At 39.1% G+C, this 19,342-nt stretch overlaps 1 protein-coding gene across 2 annotated transcripts in view; it reads left to right on the top strand.

Annotated features, from left to right (window-relative positions):
- Window positions 1-1,217: 1,217 nt before the first annotated feature.
- Gphn (gephyrin) overlaps window positions 1,218-19,342 on the top strand; it is a 392,152-nt gene continuing 374,027 nt past the window's right edge. Inside the window, exon 1 of one of the 2 annotated variants that reach the window (XM_042691808.1) lies at window positions 1,218-1,405. In XM_042691808.1, coding sequence (XP_042547742.1) covers window positions 1,342-1,405 — 64 coding nt within the window. In that variant the 5' untranslated portion in view covers window positions 1,218-1,341. The remainder of the gene's footprint in view (window positions 1,406-19,342) is intronic. The other variant, XM_042691809.1, reaches the window with a different exon arrangement.

Here is a 19,342-nt window from a genome sequence, read left to right as displayed (position 1 = left end):
AGTGGAAAGGATCAGAAAAAGGCAACTAAGACACCTACACGAAGTGGCCGCAGGTAATTAATATCTCATTAAAGGGACACAAAAGTCCACAGAAAGATGTCTTATCCCATCATACTGAAATGAAACTCAATTGCCATGGCAACTGATGGAGGTTCAGTCGGAAGAAACATGTCCTTCTCTAAGTAGATAGATGTTACAGCAGAGGTGGTGGTGGCCCAGGAAGCTTACAGCCTCACGAACGGTGGGACAGAGGAAAGAAAGAGAAGAGCCAGGAACCTGCTCTAGATGCCCTGCCAGACCCCCAAGCTTCACCTGTGGGGTTCCTCTCTTAGGAACTGTTTGGAGAGGGGATCCCAAAGCGAGGTGAGGCAGACATACTCTAAAGAGGGCGAGCTGACCGAGGAACAGGCGGCTGAGGCGGGACAGACCTCCCTCTTCGCCCACGGCCGGTTCTGTGGGCCACCCACACGGCTTCCCTGAAGCCACCTCGAGGTTCTCCCGTGCCTTCCACCGGGTGGCCCACCGCTTTCGAGAGCTGCGGGGAGGGACCGGGAGTGCCCAGCCACTCCGGGTCTCCGGCGCGCGCGCCACCCTCCAGGCGGTCCGCCGTCGGGAAGGCCGGCCCGTGGCGGCCGGGAACGCACTCGGTATCAGCTCGGCGGGGGATTGCTTCTGCCTGGGGCCCGGCGGAGGCTGCGTTCGTGCCTCGCGCGCACCCGTGCCGCGTTCTCCCAGCCAATCCGGTGTTACTCGCGCGCCCAGGAGCGTTCCCGGGTCCTCCACAGGCTGGGCCGGCTCCTTCCCGTACTCCGCACCCCCAGCGCTCCTTCCTCCCCTCACTCTCCACGAGTTGCACGCCACGGGTGTAGCTCCGCCCCCGCCACCCCCCGAGCTTGTGCTCCCTTTTCCTCCCAGTCCCCCGCCGTCCAGGCGTCCGGGGTCTCACACGCCGCACCGCCACCGGCTTTCTCTCTCTCTCTTCACGGGCCTCGGTCCGCCGCCTCCGCGCGCTCGGCTCTCCCAAGGCTGCCGCCGCGTTCCCCGCTCCCCCCCCCCCCCCCCCGAACCCCAGCTCGCCTTTCCCAGCCGGCCTCGGGGTCGCGCGCCCCAGCTCCGCCTCCTTCGCGGACCCGCGCACTCCTCAGCGCGGCCTGCCCCCCTCCCCCAGCCCCACGCCGGCCACTGGGCGCTCCGCCGCCGCCTCCTCGTCCACCCGCTCGCCTCGCGCTCCTCGGGCGCCCTCGCTCTCGCGCTCTCTGAGGCGAGCGCGCTCCCGGCCCGCGCGCTCCGGGCTCCGGCTTTCTCCCGGCTCCTGTCAGTGCGGTGACTGCGCTGGGAAACATGGCGACCGAGGGAATGATCCTCACTAACCACGACCATCAAATTCGCGTCGGAGTCCTCACAGGTAACCGCGGGGAGGGGAAGGAAGTCCTGGCCCCGCTGTGGCCACGCTGTTCCCGGCTTGACGGGGGCTTGTGGCTTGTGCTGGCCTTCCTCTGCGGCCTCGGGAAAAGGGGAAAGGCTGGGGAAAAGGGGGTCCGGGGGAGGGGGGGTGCATTTTACAACCGCCGAGCGATGCTGGAGGTTGGGGTGTTCCCGCGTGTTCCCCCAGGCGCCGGGGCCGGCCCCCGTGAGAGGTGTCAGGCCCCCAGCGACTTCGCCGCCTAAGTCCCCAGCCCCCGGGGGACCGAGGGGCCGGTGCGGCGGGCGCTGCGGGGCTTCGTGCTGCAGGTGCAGGCGGCGGGATCCCGGCTCCGCAGTCCAGAGCACGCCGCTCGGGGGCCGGCGGGGTGCGTCCTCCGCTGATGCTCTTCCTGCGAGTGGGGAAACCCCATCTCCACCCTCCTCCCCTACCCACGGCCCCACGCCGGCCCCGGCCCGACCTGCCCCGGGCACCGGCCGGACACGACTTGGGTGTGGAGAAGGCGAAACTCTGCTCCGCCTCCGGCTGCCCCTGGCGGGCCGGGTATCCCTTCAGCCGCCCGCGGGACAACCCTGGCCTCCCCCCTCCCCGCCCCCACTCCCCACACACCCGGGAGCTGGGGGACCGGATTGCGTCCGGACCTCAGAAAGTCTGCATTCAGCCTTTCCTAGCAAAAGGGCCCTCTGTCTGCCTTCTTTTCCTTCGTGAGGACTGGCTGCAGCCTGCGGCCGGGGGTTCCAGCCCTTTTTACTCGAGAGGAAAGGGTTTCCTCTTTGGGGCTCCTCTCTCCCCCTCCCTCCTGGGAACCCCCTGCTCCCCACCCCCGGAGGATGGTACTGAGGCTGGCGAGGAGAGTACTTTTCCCGGGTCGCCTTTCCCTCCCTCGCGAAAGTCGTGTGTGCTCTGCATGTCTGATTCCGTTGCGTTGTATTTGGGTAATATCCCCGAGTTTGGCGATAGGCGGTTGCTGCAGGGCACGACTTCCAAGATGAATAGCTAGCCGATTTGTAGAGGTTTCTGCCGTGGTTCTGTAGTTGGCGAGATGTATGTGTTAACTGAGTGGCGTGGCAAGGGTTAAAGAACTATATTTGGAATCCGAGGGCTTAGTTTGGAGTGAAGGAAATCCAAGACTCACTGATGTGATTTTGGGGAAAGAAGCGCTGTAGACGGGAATCCGAGTGTCTCCCATGCTTGTTTTATTATTCTTTTTTCCTTTGTCAAATTCTGACAGGTTGAGATGGTGCTAAAGAGGGACTAAATTGAATGAGACCTGCGTGTATTATCAGGTAGAAACAAATTCTGAGACTGAGTAGATACAATGCTTTTTTACCTGCTGAGTTTTATGAGAAGGGGATACGTACTGTCCTCTTTCCTCTTTTTTCTTAGTAATTGAATTGCTTTCACATGGCATTATTTGCAGACACTAACAGCCATTAATTGAATATTCTCTGTCCAAAGCCCCTGTGGTAGAGAAGCTAGTCTAAGCCAGTTACAGAAAAGGGAATTCCCCCAATCCAAACATGCAAAATAGCTGCTGTTTTTCTTTCAGCGCTGAAGCTGTTTGTTCAGTGTTACCTCAGAATTCTTAAAGTTGGCATTGCTGGTTTTCAAAGAATCTGATCATGGGATGTAAGAGTGTATTCCTTCAAAGTGTATATACCTCAATTGCATTTTAAATTCTGGCCATGCCTTTAAAATTAATAGAATAATGAAAGTGAAATTTTACAGAAACCCCCTCAAAATGTCAGCTGTTTATGGAAACAAAAGGCCATAGATGTTTAAAAATTAAACTATAGAGATTAAAAACACAACATTTATTATTTACATTTTTCCTAATTTTATTTAGCCAGTCATCTTACCTTGATCAGGTTAGGGTGTACCGGAGTACTTTGAAATGGAACCCATATATGAAGGAACTGTGGTCCAGTAGGGATTACCTGGATGAACAATTGAAGAAAGTTAATTATTGCACAACAGTATTGCACAACAGTTAATTATTGCAAGAAGTTGTCTAAATACGTTAACCTGTGTATTTGGGGGGTCTAAGTTCAAAAGAAATTGCATATTTGCATGGAATTAAAGCGAATGTGACTAAAGGGATGATTTAGTATATTTAACAGGGTCAAGAAGAAACTGGCATTTTTAAGGGGAGTTGAAAGTCAGTTGCAACCTTATAAATAATTATGTAGTCGAGGATGAGGCTCTTGAGCAGAATAAAAATGCAGCATAAAGGCCTTGAAAACCCCAGGTGGAAGAGGTAGGTGGCATAATGTCAAGGAGAGAAGACAACTTGGCAGTGGAATTAAAGACAGTTTAGAGAAGCTCTCTTGAGAATGAAGTTCAGTATTCCCTGGGGAAAAGTCTAGTGGCAGGAATTAGGGATGAATCTGAAGGATGGAAAGGGAAGTTGCAGATATGTACAAAGTAGTAACAGAGGGCAGTTAAATTTGATTATAAAATTGATATTTCATGTCAGAAATTACACTAAAAATTTTCATTGAAACTTTACTGACAATTATCTAATATGATGGAACCTTTAAGTGGAGAAGAATCAGAGGAAAAGACTAGTCAGTGGGTAGTGGAGTTTATTTCAAACAGCTTAATTTTTATGGTATTGACCTTCCATGTGGTTTTGAGAAAAAAGCCAACTTGCATTGTGCAGTGGTGTGTATTTTAGACTTCAAGTGTTGCAATTTTACAATGTAAAAAATTATTCTTCACAGAATTTAAGTACTAAGATAGTTGAGAAAATTAGGAGGCCATACTTGAAACTGATTTTATACAGTGTAATTTGTGGCTTTTTTTTTTTTTAGACAGATTATCACTATGTACCCTAAGCTGGCCATACACTCCAACTTCAGCTTCTAGAATGTATGCATGCATGATAGCCTGCAACCATGCATGCACAATTACATGCATATGCCACAAAACTGGCTAGTTTGCATCATTCTTGAAAGCAAAGGACATTTTCACAGTGGGCATAGTGCTAAAAGGCAGCTTGGATTAGATAGAGGGAATGTCTTGTCTCAAGATAAAATTTTAAAAATTTTACTAGCATGTTTCACTGTAGTAATGTTAAAATATTTTATCTAAACCTAGTTTATAAGGGGAATGGGAAAAAGTATGGTACATCCACATACATTTTATGATGTGTTTGATACATTAGTGAAAGTGTATTGTCATTTGTAAAGTACTTAATGACTTTTGTGGCATTTTTATTATCTTTGAAAAATATTATTTGTACTTTGAAACTTTTTATCCTCTAAATGTTTTTCTTCATTTCATTTACAGATTTGGACAATATATGTCTATGAACTGTCTTAGAATTTTGAAAGAAAAGGAAACATTCAGCAGCAACAGCCATTTCTTTTTGGCTTGACAGTCTTGAATCATTTAGGACTTAGAAATCAGATTATGATAATTAATGCAAAGTGCATATTTTAGCTATGCTAATTTTTAGTGGGAAAATGATAACCCATGTATATGAAATTAAGTTGTACATGGAAATATTTTATGTTGAAGATTTTGGTCATGTCTAAGAAAAATATCTTTATGAATATCTGACTTAATTTATCAGATATGAAAGTTTTTTAAATTTTGTGTTTGTTGGGGGCAGGGGCAGAGGTTCCTGGGGCTTGAATTCAGGGCTTGGGCCCTGTCCCTGAACTTTTTTATTCAAGGCTAGTGCGTTTATCATTTGAACCAAGATCCACTTCTGGCTTTTTGGTGATTAATTGGAGATAGGAGTCTCACAGACTTTGCTGCCTGGATAGCCGACTTTCCTCCTGAGTAGCTAGGATTACAGGCATGTGCCACAGGCACCTGTCAGGCATCTTGCAGAAATGCAAGCTATATACATACATTTTTATAGCCTTTACTTATCTAAGGTCTAGCTTTTAATATTTTTTCTTTTGCTCTTTATTTGAACAATAGAGACTAAAATAATTTGTAATAAACAATGTAGGGCAAGTAAGTGCTGCTTAAAAACTATAGAGACAAGGTAGGACAGATGTAGATTTTTAATAATAGTTTCAGTAGTTATTATACTTATAGTCAGTCGTAACAATTGCATAGCAAGTACACTGAATTTGAACATGTCACTTTGCTTGTACTTTTCCACCTTGAAAGATGTTCTTTATCAAGGCAGCACATTAATTCTACCACTCTAAAAAGTTTAAAGATAGTCAGGTGCCGGTGACTCATGCCTGTAATCCTAGCTACTCAGGAGTCTGAGATCTGAGGATGGTGGTTCAAAGCCAGCCCTGGCAGGAAAGTCTGTGAGACTCTTATCTCCAATAAACCACTAGAAAACTGGAAGTGGCGCTGTAGCTCAAGCGGTAGAGCGCTGTCCTTGAGCTGAAGAGCGCAGGGACAGCCAGAGTTCAAGCCCCACGACCCACCAAAAAAAAAAAAAAAAGTTTAAGGATATTTATACGTCTATAATATAGAATAACAGACTATGTTGCATTGGGTATTTTATACCCATTACCTAATAAATTTTTAGAGATTGGTTTAGGTAACAAAAGAATTTAATTTTTAAAAAAATGTTTGACTTGAGTCTTGTTATGTAGTCCAGGCTTGCTTTGAATTTGTGATCATTCTGATTTAGTCATCTGAGTGCTGAGATTATAGGCGTGTACCTTATTCCCTGCTAGGAAGGGGCATTTTAAAAACTCATATTTTACTTCAGTAATGTTTATTATTAAATACATTTTATTACACTAGGCTATAGAGTTGAAATTATTTGGAGATAATGGAACAAATATTTATTAATGAAGATACCTAAGTATATCTTTGAGAATAAATGTTGTCATTAGCAAATTACTGTTGCAAACCCAAATCCTGTCACATGGGATTGTGTGTTCAGTAAACTTATCTTTTCCTTGTTGTTAGAGTTGTAACATTGATCTATATGACCCTTTTCAGAGAAGATTGTATTAAGGTTTGTTTTATTCATTTACTTTGTTTTGTGCTTGGGGGTATTGGGGCTTTTTCACTCACACCTTGCACTCTTCCATACATCTGGCCCAACTTTTTGTGTTGGTTAATTGGAGATAAGAGGCTTGAGGATTTTTCTGCTCCAGCAGGTTTTGAACCATAATTCTCAAATCTCAGCCTTCTGAGTAGCTAGGATTACAAGCATGAACCACAAAAGCCTGTTTTGTACTGGAATTTGAATTGTGGCCTTCTGCCTGCCAAGTAAGCACTCTACCACTTGAGCCAAATCCCCAACCCTTTTTAAATTATTTTTCAGATAGGGTCTCATTTTTGTCTGAAGCTGGCCCTGGAAAAGTAGAAGTAGGAAACTTCTATTTTCAGCAAAGCTAGGATTATAGGCAAGGACAATCATGCCCCATGTGTTTTTAGATAGAATCTTTGTAATATTTTGCTAGTTTCAAACCTCAATCTTCCTATCTTTACTTCCCAAACACCCCATTATAGATATGAATCTATAGTTAGTGACTATATGTAACTGTTCTTGAAATTTTTCAAAATAGATCATTGTTTTCTGAATTGTGTGTTTGTGTGTGTGCATGCATGCTCAAGGCTAGTGCTCTATACTGGAGCCACAGCTCCATTTCTGGCTTTTTGGTGGTTAACTGGAAATAAGAGTCTCATGGACTTTCTTAATCATAATGCTCAGACCTCAGCCTCCTGAGTAGCTAGGAGTATAGGTGTGAACTACCTGCCTGCCACCAGCAGTTCTATGAATTTTTGTTTGGAAGCAGTGTATTAAAGAATTAAATATTTATTCAAAGTAGGAATATATAAATTAATTTATCATCAGTATACTTAATGGTATCATTATTGGACAGTTTACAATCTGTTAAATGTTACAGTAAGAGTTTTAGCTATATTAAAGACATATTTTGTAATTAGACTTCATATTACTTCATGTAGAACCAACAGTATGCTTTTGGGGAGTGAGTAATGCATAAGAGTCTATTTTTATTCTTACTGGTGATAGATTCCTGGATAAGTTGAACAGGGTGCTTTTATGGAAGTCAGTAAATTAGATAAATCTATACTTTGCTTTGTAAATAGGCTTGAAGAACAATCAAGTATCTGTAAATAGGATTGACTAACAAAGTATTCTTGGAATTTGAGATCTTAAAAAAAAGAAATCTTGAAAACAAGAATTTCTTCCTTTGCATCTAGGCAGAGAGAAAATACTAAGGAAGAAGAAAAGATTACTTAACCTGGATAAAAGTAATTGGAACTTGTGTCCATAAATACCATGTACCTTTATATTCACGAAGATACATTTTTGAGTGGCCTGTCAAAAAGCAAACATTTAATATTGCCAAGTAGAAATTCTCTCTAGGTTGTGTAAGGAATTTATAAATTAACTTATTTAATTAATTTTAACTGAGCAAAACCTCTTGAAAATTTCATAATTACAACTAACCCTAGATGCCAAACATTGTAGCTCACTTCTGAAATCTCAGACACTTGGGAGGAGGCAGAGATTGGGAAGAGCACAGTTTGAAGCCAGATAGAAAAAGAAATTAGTGAAACCTTTACCTGGATCAACAAGCTAGGAGTAATGGTATGTAGCTGATTCTAGGCACATGAGAGACTGTCCATACTAGAAATTACAGTTGGTCTGAGGCCATCCAGAACAAAAACATAAGACTCTAGATGAAAAATAAATCATGAGATGTCTGTGGGCATGGCTTAAGTGGTAGTGTGGGTGCCTAGCAAGCTCAAGACCTTGAGTTGAAACCATAGAACTGACACAAAACAAAAACAACCAAAAACCAACTCTAGTAAGTTTTATAGTAGTTTTGTGAATTTATACATATCAAAGAGTAAGATTAAATCTGCCGCATTTTAAAATGTTCTTTCTTCAGAAGTTAATGAATAAGGAAATAAAATGTAAAAAAATACCATGATATATGTACCCTTTTGAGGATACATGGCATTGCATCATGGGCTACTCTAAGGCTTAGACTGTAAGCTGTGGAAGCAAGTAATACTTTTTGAAGCATCAGTTTTACTTCAGAGTATATAATTTAAATCAGTTTAATAAGATAAGCAAATTAGGCATTGAAATCAGTAAATCAGGCATAGAATGCAGACTTCACATGTTTTTAACATAAAATCGGGAGTTCAAAGAATTTCAAGCAAAACCTTTATGAGTGACTTTATAATTCTTTTCAGTTATTGGTATTTGATGAAAAAAATTAAGGAGCATACAGTTATAAGCTGTTGGGAGACCTATATTTTAGTCCTAATCTGGCTAAATTGTGTAACCATCTAGTTTTTCTTAACACTAAAAAATTATTCTTTCACTATACTGCCAAGAAAGGCTCTCGTGCAATATAATTTTATCTTTTAGTATCTCAACTGCTGAAAAAATAGAAATATAGGATATTAGACTCATTTTTTATTTTTATTTTTTTTTTGGTTGTGGGATCTAACTCTGGGCCTGGGCACTGCCCCTTAACTCTTCAGCTCAAGGCTAGCACTCTACCACTTGAGCCACAGCACCACTTCTGGCCTTTTTTGCTTATGTGGTACTGAGGATTGAACCCAGGGCCTCATGCATGCAAGGCAAGCACTCTACCACTGAGCCACCTTCCCAGCCCAGACTAATTTTTTTAACTTACAGTGAAAATGATTGTGACAGAAGTTAAATTGTATGTAAATGTGCAAGAAAATAAGAAGGATAAAATTTTCTGTGAATATTTTTCAGTATTTAAAAACCAAAGGAAAATTTTGAATTTTTAAAAACAACACCTGTGACATTAATCTTTCTGTTGCTATTAGTCAGGCCTTAGACTTAATTTCAAAATCAGTTCAAGTTTCATTTCCTTAATAAACTATTTCCTAGGAGTTAGTTCTCTTCAATGTGTTTGTTATTTTTCTAGTATTTGCATGTGTACCCCATAATTATGTATGCTTAGGAGCTACATAGTATATTTAAAAAAGTTATTGGAACTAGGTAGACTTGGGGTGCTAGACCAGTTTTGTTTTGGGAAGTCAGTTAACCTTTCTGGATTTTAATTTGCTTCTCCAAGTCAAAATGGCAATAACTTATTTTAAAAAGTGTGTGTGTGTGTGCGCGCATGTGTGTGCAGTATTAGGGTTTAAATTCAGGGCCTCATTTTGCCAAAGCATGGACTCTTAACCACTGAACCTTATTCCAGCCCTTATTTTTACTTGTTTTTGATAGGTTTGTCTTCCTTTTCAGGTTTGGGCCTGGGTATGATCTGTCTATGTTAGGATTCCCAGTAGCTAGGATAACAGTCACTCACTACCATGTCCAGCTCTTTCTTGAGAGAACTTCTTCTGTGTGGTCTAGCCTCAAACTGATTCCCAAATAATCTCAGCCTTCCCAGGTAGCTAGGATTACAGTCATGAGCTATCTGCAACTGGCCTTTACAAAATTTTAAAAACTGAGATTATACATGTGAAAATATCTACCATGTATGATACGTATTTGACTCAAAAATGCTCAGTAAAGTTTAGTTACTTTCCTTTGTATGTTGTTTCCAATGTTGTATGTTGTTTGCTAACAGTTCCAAGTTTATGTATCTTGCTCAAAATAGATTTTAAAATTCTTGAAACAGCTGATTATATTCTTCTGGTTTTTTTTGGTGTTCTGTTGTCATATTACCATTACTGAAGTACTTGCAAGATATTTAATTTAAAAATTGGATAGTGTGAATTTATATATTATAACATAAAGCAACAATTAGATAAACCAGCTTTTGACTCATTACAAAAGTGGCAGTTGAAGGTAGATGGAGTGGAGTTGAGTTTTTTTTTTTTTTTTTTTTTCCCTCAGACATGGGGCTTAAACTCTGGGCCTGGGTGCTATCCCTAAGCTCTTCAGCTCAAGACTAGTGCTCTACTACTTGAGCCACAGTGCCACTTCTGGTTTTCTGAGTGGTTTATTGGAGGTGGACTTTCCTGTCCAAGCTGGCTTTGAACCGCTATCCTCAGAGCTCAACCTCCTGAGTAGCTAGGATTACAGGCATGAGCCACCGATGCCCGGCAAGTTGAGTAATTTTTAAAAAGGTCTGGATTCCTAGTAATATGATACCAAAAAGGATGGCTTTTGTTTGTTTTCATTGTTATTTAAAGTATTGGAATTTGAGTCACATTAAAAACGGAACATTTGAATTTATAGCTAAGCAGTACTTATTCTGTTATGCTGAAGGTTAATTCTCCTGATTAAAATAGCTTTGACAGGACCCAAGACTTATAGTTCCTTTACCACTTAAAATGACAGTCAGCCACCTTTTACTTCAGTGTTCTTAGCTTTAATTAGGCATCTTTTATTGGGATAATATGAGGAATAGATAAAATGTGATGTATTTCAATGTTCAAAAGTTACTGTGTAGGGCTGGGAAGGTGGCTCAGTGGTAGAGCACTTGCCTTGCATGCATGAGGCCCTGGGTTTGATTCCTCAGCACCACATAAGCAAAAAAAAAAGAAAAGAAAAAGAAAAAGAAAAAAGCCAGAAGTGGCACTGTGGCTCAAGTGATAGAGTGCTAGCCTTGAGCTGAAGAGAAGTGGCGCTGTGGCTCAAGTGATAGAGCGCTAGCCTTGAGCTGAAGAGCTGAGGGACAGCACCCAGGCCCAGAGTTCAGGCTCCACAACCGGACCCAAAATTTAAAAAAAAAAAAAAAAAAGTTACTGTGTAGTGGGCTACCTACTAAGGGAGAGGTATAGCCACCTAGTTAAGTGAGAAGTACAGTAGGGAATAAAACAGCCTCAGTCTTTAACCTCTTGTAGTTTATATTTTAGCAGTAATAAGAAATACTAATATTCAGACAAGATGGATTTTGGCAAATTGTATTTAATTTACATTGCATTTTGAGGAAAAACTACTACTGTATGTTATTTTTCATGTAGGTAATTTAAAAGCTATTGAACATACTTCCTCTAACTCCTCTTCTTCCTTCACCTCTTTCCTTCACCTCTTTTTCCCCCCTCCTTTTCCTTCTCCTCCTCTTCCTTCTTCCTTCTTGTGTTTCTGCTTCTGCTTTGTTTTACAGTTTAAATCATTATAGCTAGAAGTTATTAGGCATTTATATGTTCTGTTTATGCTAAGAGTTTGAATATGTTATTTAATCCTCACACCTTTTATAAGGAACTTTCCTACTCCTTTTATACTGCCTAAGGAGTAGAGAGGGTAATTTGGGTAGATTCAAGTAAGTGTGACTATGCTTTTAGCAATTATATTTCTATATTCCATTATAAATATGTTATTATGGAATGTAATAACAGTTGTAGAAATGTACTAATATATTTGCTTTTCAATTTTGACATCACACACTTGAACTTCCTCTTTTAATTTCTAATCTGCTATAACCTTGAGAAATATATATGAAATCCTTGTTACAACTATCTGTGATGTTACATTCAGTTAGACTTGAGGGTCTAAAAAGTGAGTATTTTCACTTTTGGATTTAGGGAATAAGAGGATGAATATTACTATAATAAATGGTTTTACTTATTTCTTTGTACTTTGATTTCAGGACCATGACTGTGTTTTGCCTGGTTGTGAAGTTTTAATAAAAATGCATAAATTTGTCTTGGGGAAAGCATAAGTATAATCTGAATGCTAAGAAGAAATAAATTTTTTTATTCTCTATTTTTAAACATTAAGAAAATGTATACTTAAGTGAATGATCTTTATGGTCTACTTTAGATTAAGGACTATTGAAATCTTAGAAATAGAAGTTGAATACAGTGAAGCTTATTTTCAGACATCAAAAAAAAAAGAGAAACATTTTAATGGTATGAGCTCCTCCTCCAACTATTTAACATTTTAATTCTAATGCAGACTTTAAAAATTGTGCCTTCAGAAAGTTAATATCTACATAGTAGAAGTTACATTTGAATTAAATTGCAAATGAAAGCTCCTAAATTCTTAAGTCATACTCTTAATTAGTTTTAGAAACTAAAAATTAGTTTTTAAAATGAAAAAAATGTAATATAAAATGTTAAAATATTAAATTAAGCCCAACACCTTCTTCTCCAGTCTCTCTCTCTCTCTCTCTCTCTCTCTCTCTATTATCACTTAAAAAAATTGTTTTCCTAAGTGGGTGCTGGTAGCTTATGCTATTTAGGAGGCTGGGATCTGAGGTTTGAAGGTAGTCTGGGCAGGAAAGTACATGAAACTCTTATCTTCTATTAACCACCAAAAAGCCATAAGTGGATCTGTGGCTCAAGTGGTAGAGTGCTAGCATTGAGCAAAAAATCTTAGGGACAGCCCTCAGCCCTGAGTTCAAGCTCTAGGACTAGCGTACACATGCAAAAATGTTTAATATAAAACTCCTGTTTTTAGCTCCTTAAGATTCAGTAAAAACCACAATCAGGCAACATAACAACAGTTGGTTAGAGTGGCTATCCACTTGAGATAGAGCATGTGTTCTTGTTTCTCATATTTCCCACTTAACCTATTTGTATTATATGTCTGACTCCAGTAACATTTGAGTTTGAGAACATATAATATTCTGTTTCTTCTTCTTTTCCTACCTCTTTCAGTAGCATATTTTGGACATCTTTTTATGTTGGTGAAAATAATAATAGTTAATTTTATTGAGCACTTACTAAATATGAAATACTTTCTAGATGCTATTACAGAGACTATCAATTCATTTAATCATCATGATGGTATTTAGCATTGTCACCATTTTTCAGTTGAGTAAAGTGTAGCCAAGAGTGATTAAATAACTTGCTCAAGTTACTGTAATTTAAAAAAAACAAGCTGCACGTTGAATCAGTCTATACTTAGAGTGTAAGCTCTTAACCACTACAACATATTGCTTGGCATGTAAAAATTTTCATATAGATTTTTAAAATGTTCATGTAAAACTTTTTAGTGCCTCTGTTTTATTGCATCATTAGTTACGTTACATTTAATTATTTCCCAACTGGTGGACATTGAATTTTCTAATTTTTTACTTTGATAAATGTTATAGGTGATAATAAATGTTTCTCATTATGTTTTGAGGTTTTACAGTAGAATATTTGGGTTGAAGATACATGAATATTAAAATTTTGGTAATAGCTTCCAAGTTGCCTTCCAAACAGGTTACACTAATTAATGTTACTACCTTTGTTGAGTGTTAGTTCCTAATATTTGTAACTTATTTTGATGTATATCTGTGTCTTTCTTGAATTAGATTAAAATACTTCTGTAATGAATTAAAGACACTACACTTAAAAGTAAGCTCAAGTGAAAAGAGGAATTTATTTGCATAACCACATAGCAGAGGGGAAATTATTATAATCACAGAAATATTTCTCATTTTGGTGCTCTGTTCAGAGAAAGTTGAAGGCTGTCTTTTTGTAGTCAGAATTGGGAGGCAAAGACAGTTTGGGAAGTTATGGTAATGAGCAATTGTAAACTGTCCTTTTCCCACTGTTGAGTCTAGAAAGATTTTTTTTTTTTTCCTCATGACTTTTTTTTTTTTCAGGTCAGTCTTAGGGCTTAAATTCCGGTGCTGGGCACTGGCCCTGTGCTCTTTTGCTCAAGGCTATCACTCCGTGTTGTTGAGCCGGTTTTTGAGTGGTTAGAGATAAGAGATAAGAGATCCTTTGCTCTCAGCCTCTTGAGCATCTAGAATTACAACACCTGGCTCTCATGACTTTTTAAAAAAAATATTTTTTATTGTAAAGATACTATACAGAGGGGTTATAGTTACATGAGTAAGGTAATGAGAACATTTCCTATCGAGCATTGTTACCCCCTCCTTTGTTTTTCCCCTACTATCTTTTCCCTCCCCACCTCGCTAATTCTTCCCCCTTTCCTCCCTAATTCTTCCCCCTTTCCCTCCAGTTGTAAAGTTCGTTTCAACATTTCTTTGTTACAGTGAGTCAACCTGTATCCTTGTTTCAGCATTTTGTTATTTCCCTTCTCCTCCCCAAATTAGAAAAATGTATATACAAGATGCAGGGCACCAGAATCAAATACAGTGAAAACAGGGGTTATACCGTGGGAGAAGAACATACAAAAGAAACAAAAAAAAAAATCACATAGTACATTAAAAATAACAGGGACAAAGAAAAAAATTCATGTCTCTATCTTGGGGTTCATTTCACTTAGCATCATCTTATATGGTCATATGTACATAGCTTTTGACCTTTTCTGTTTGTCTGGTAAGATTATCCTAGACATATACTGATGATTGTAAATAAGGGAAACCATGAGACCTATGTTTCTTTGGGTCTGGCTTACTTCACTTAATATAATTTTTTCCAAATTCTTCCATTTCCTAACAAATGGGGCAGTGTCATTCTTTCTGATGGAGGCATAGAATTCCATTGAATATATATATATCACATTTTTTTGATCCATTCATCTACTGAGCGGTATCCAGGTTGGTTCCATATCTTGGCTAAGGTGAATAATTCTGTGATAAACATAGTTGTGCTGTTAGCTTTAGTTATGACCTTGTTTGTGATTGTTTGGGTAAATGCCCAAAAGTGGGATTGCTGGGTCATAGGGGAGCTCTATGTGTAGTCTTGTGAGGAACCTCCATACTGCTTTCTAGAGTGGTTGGACAAGTTTTCACTCCCACCAACAATGCCTTTTGGCCATATCCCCTCCAGCATCTATTGTTATTAGATTTCTTGATTATAACTGGGGTAAGGTGGAATCTCAATGTTGTTTTGATTTGCATTTCTTTTACGGCCAGAGAAGTTGAGCTTTTCTAGTTATTAATGGGGTGGTTGTTTCTTTGAGGATTTGTTGTTGGAGGATTTAATTTTTATGTGTTTGAAGAGATAAGAGGTAAGATATAAGATCAGAGATCCTCGGATCTCAGCCTCCTGAGTAGCTAGGATTCCTGGAGTGAGCCATCAGCACCTGGCTCTCATGACATTTTTTTGTAGAATTCCTGAATACTTGGCTTACAAGTCCATCTTTAGGCAGTCATTGTGGGTAAGGAAGATTCAGCTTTTGTTTGGCTAAGTCTGTATCATATATTCATCCTTGACAGAGGAACATTAAATAGTTAATTTTACCACAATCACATATAAACAGTGTCTTAGTCTCCTCAAATTGCAGCAACAAAATACCCAGGTAATTTATATACAACAGAAACTGATTTCATATAGGTTTTGAGGCAGAGAAGTAAAGATCAAGGTTCTACCAGATTTGGTGTGATGAGGATCTATTCCTCATGAATAGTACCTTCTTGTTGTGTCTTGACATAATGAAAGAGTAACAGGTCTTTCTCAAGTCTCTCTTGAAAGGATTTATAGTCCCATTCATAATAATGGAGTTCCCATTCACCCCTCAACCCCATGTTCTATTTCTTAACTACCATCACATTGAAGGTTAGGTTTCAACATACTAATTTTGGGAGACATAAACATAACATAGGGTAAAGAGAAGTTTTCAGCAGAAGGAATTTCAGCCACCAGAAGGGGAAAAGTATGCTGAACAACTGTTCTGAAGTTTTCTGAAGTCTTGGTGCTTTTCTGCTTTCTACTTTTTTTCCCCCTAAGAATATACTTTATTATACCTGCTCCTTTTCTTTTTTTTCTGCTGTTTTTGTTTTTTCCATAAACATGTTTGTCTGGCAGATACTTTTCAATTGGGAACACAACAAATAAGGGTGTGGAAACTAGTACCCAAACTTGGAGCCCCGTAATATCAAGAATAGTTACCTTATAAATCATTGTACTCATAATGTTGAGTAATACTTTTTCATACTCTGAGTAATAATGGTTATCAAAGGACATATTAGAAAAGTGATATGCATGTAATAAAGAGTGTGGTTTTTTTAAAAGTCTTTTTTTGTTTTTTTTCTGTGGGTCATGGGACTTGAACTCTGGGTCTGGGCACTGTCTCTCAGCTCTTCAGCTCAAGACGAGTGCTCTACCACTTGAGCCACAGCACCACATCCGGTTTTCTGGTGGTTTATTGAAGATAAATCACAGGATTTCCTGCTGGGGCTGGCTTTGAACTGCTATCCTCAGATCTCAGCTTCCTGAGTATCTAGGATTACAGGTGTGAGCCACCAGCGCCCTACTATTTTTTTATTGCCTTATTTTGAATTCATGATTAGCTGATCTAAAAGAATACCTCCTACTCTTCAATAAAATTTTTTTTTCTAGTGCAATACCAGCCTAGGAGATGTTACAGTAAGTGTGGTATGAAAAAGATTTTTTTTGTAAAATAAAATTTGAACATGGTAGAGAATATTTCCCTCCATGTGACTGATAGCATGTTAAAGCATGTTAGCATATTGAAGATGTGAGAAATATACAAATGTAAATCCTTTTAACTTGTATTTAGTCTAATGTATCCAAATCTTATTTGAAAATAGAATATGTTTTCAAGGCACAGTATAGTTCTCTGCAAATGATCCTTGGGAAGTCTATATAAGTCCTTTATATTTGTTCTTTTAATTATTTTTTTTGTAGAAATAGTGGTTTACTATAATAAATACTGTAAAATTTATTTTCTCCTGATTTACAATGACCACTTCTCATTTTGAAATCTTTTTTCCTATCAAAATGTTGATTAAAATATGCCTCATTTTATTCAGAAATTTATGGTAGCATAGGCCAGAGATTGACAAGCCTTAATCTTGTTAGTGTTACATGTAGAAAGAACACTGGATGAGGGCTAGGAAGGTGGCTCAGTGGTAGAGTCCTTGCGGCACATGCATGAGGCCCTGGGTTTGATTCCTCAGCACTACATAAGCAGAAAAAGCTGGAAGTGGCACTATGGCTCAAGTGGTAGAGCGTTAGCCTTGAGCTGAAGAGCTGAGGGACAGCACCCAGACCTAGAGTTCAGGCCCCACAACCGACAAAAACAACACACACACACACACACACACACACACACAAACAAAACACTGGATGAAATTCTAGTTGGATTGTCCAAGTTCAAGTATCACTATCTATAAAACAGAAGATAGGCTGAAATCTCTCTTTTTGCTCTAAAATCTTATTAATTCCAGCCATAGGAACATACTCTGTGTTTACCATTCTATTGTTGCTTATATTCTTGTCATCTACAAGCTGCTACAGCATAATTATTGGTCTGAATTTGTCTTTATTTAAACAGGAAAAATGGCAGGAAAAGACACCAACATTCACACCTGGCAATAAATAGCAGTAACTGTTACCTCTACTCTACTACACAACATGTGCATTTTTATTTTATTCAATATCACATGGGACATAGAGTTACATGAATGTAACAGTTCTTACTGTCAAGCTTAGAAGAACAGTGATGTAGGAGTATTCAAAGTACCACTTTTTAAAAAAAAATTTAAATGTGATTACCAGAGACCTGATAAGCAAAAAATTATGAAATTCTGATTATTTTGCTATGACATATCTAAAATAAAGTTACTTCATAAAATAAGAAGTATATAACCCATGAACAATATTAGATAGTTTTAGGTTTACACAGATACTGAGAATAGTAGGTGGGTTTTGGTTTATATTTAAGTGAAGTACAGTTTTTAGAGTTACTTCTTTGAGTTTTAGTTTTCTCATCTGTAATGGGAGAGCATACTAATTCAGAGTTGCTGAGATAAGTGAGATAATAAATATAAGCATTTAGTGAATGTATCCACACAATAACTAAGTACTTATACATGTTTCTGTGTGTTATAATAAATTTGAATATAATTACCTTTGTAAATATGGTTATAGAAAGAATCCAATACATCTTTTAAATATCAGACTTCAATCTTGGTTCATCTTCAGGCTCTTTTCCCATTCTACATTTTTTAAGCAACAGAATCAAGTATCATTACTGATACTGATACTGATGCCAGAAAGCCATGCAGACATCCAGGTACAGAGAATGAAGAAAGGTTTATTGCCAAGATAGGGGCCAGCAAGACCCCTACGCACAAGGGAGAAGTGAGAAGAAGCACTGGCTATTGTCTGAGGTGACCTATATAGCTTAGGAGGTTTAGAAGGGGCTAGGAGTTGGAGACCCTGGTGTGGACATGTGGGCCAGGGGCTTCATTATGGCAGACTAGGATTGATGGCTGCTGTCCAAATAGTAGATAAGGGGTCCTGCAGCTGCCCAAATCTGAAGGTCACTCTAAGGGGTTTTTGTTGCCTTATATGGTGGTAGCTGCCCCAGAGAAGTGCCATCTCAAGGGGGTTGGAGGCTGATTATTTACTGCCTTTACTACATGGGCCTAGTGTTGCCTAGGACGGGAGCATGCTAAGCTGTGAAGAGGGGAAGGAGTGTAGTAAGCTATGGGAAGGGAGCTCATTTTGCTAACAATTACCCTACTGGGGTTCTGCATGTAGAGGTTCTTTTTTTCTAGCTTAAATTTTGAGTAGTGATGTTTTGAGTAGTGATGTTTTTACCTAGGTAAAAAGTTAAGATTCAAAGTAATATGTGGGAAACTCTTGATACTCTTGATGGCATGTCAAAACTTGTAGAGAAAACTGACTACACATACATACATTCATGCATTTATATTTTTGTTTAAATTATGGAATATTAAGTATTATAAAGTTTTAAGTTTTATACAAATGCTATAGTAACATAAGATGGTAAAGAGGCAGCAAAGTGATATTTATATAGATGATAGGTGATTTATAGTAAAGTGACTTTTTAATTGATGAAGAAAGTAAATCCCACCAGATAAGGAGATACTTGGGGCATAAGGAAATAAGATACTATCTGTAAAAGTAAAAAGATGCTTTAGGACATGTCAGATCTCCAAAGAAAATGTGTAGAATTTAGAGTGCTAGAGATACTTTCAGTAGGAAAGTTTGTTAATCATTTTCTGGGGTTAATAAGGACTTGGGTTTTCCAATTTTCTTCTGCAGATCGGTTTGTGAAGTATTAATTTTAAAAATTGTCAATTTTACACCATCATAAAACATTCATTCCTTTCTGATTATTAATGTAATCTGAAAGTGGGTCATTTATAATACATGAAAGACTCAAAGATGAATACTGGA

This window comes from Dipodomys spectabilis, unplaced genomic scaffold, assembly GCF_019054845.1.
Source record: "Dipodomys spectabilis isolate Male_0828 unplaced genomic scaffold, ASM1905484v1 ptg000146l, whole genome shotgun sequence".
NCBI lineage: Eukaryota > Metazoa > Chordata > Mammalia > Rodentia > Heteromyidae > Dipodomys > Dipodomys spectabilis.
Note: the sequence above shows the minus strand (reverse complement) of the source record. Positions and strands in the feature narration are given on the sequence as shown.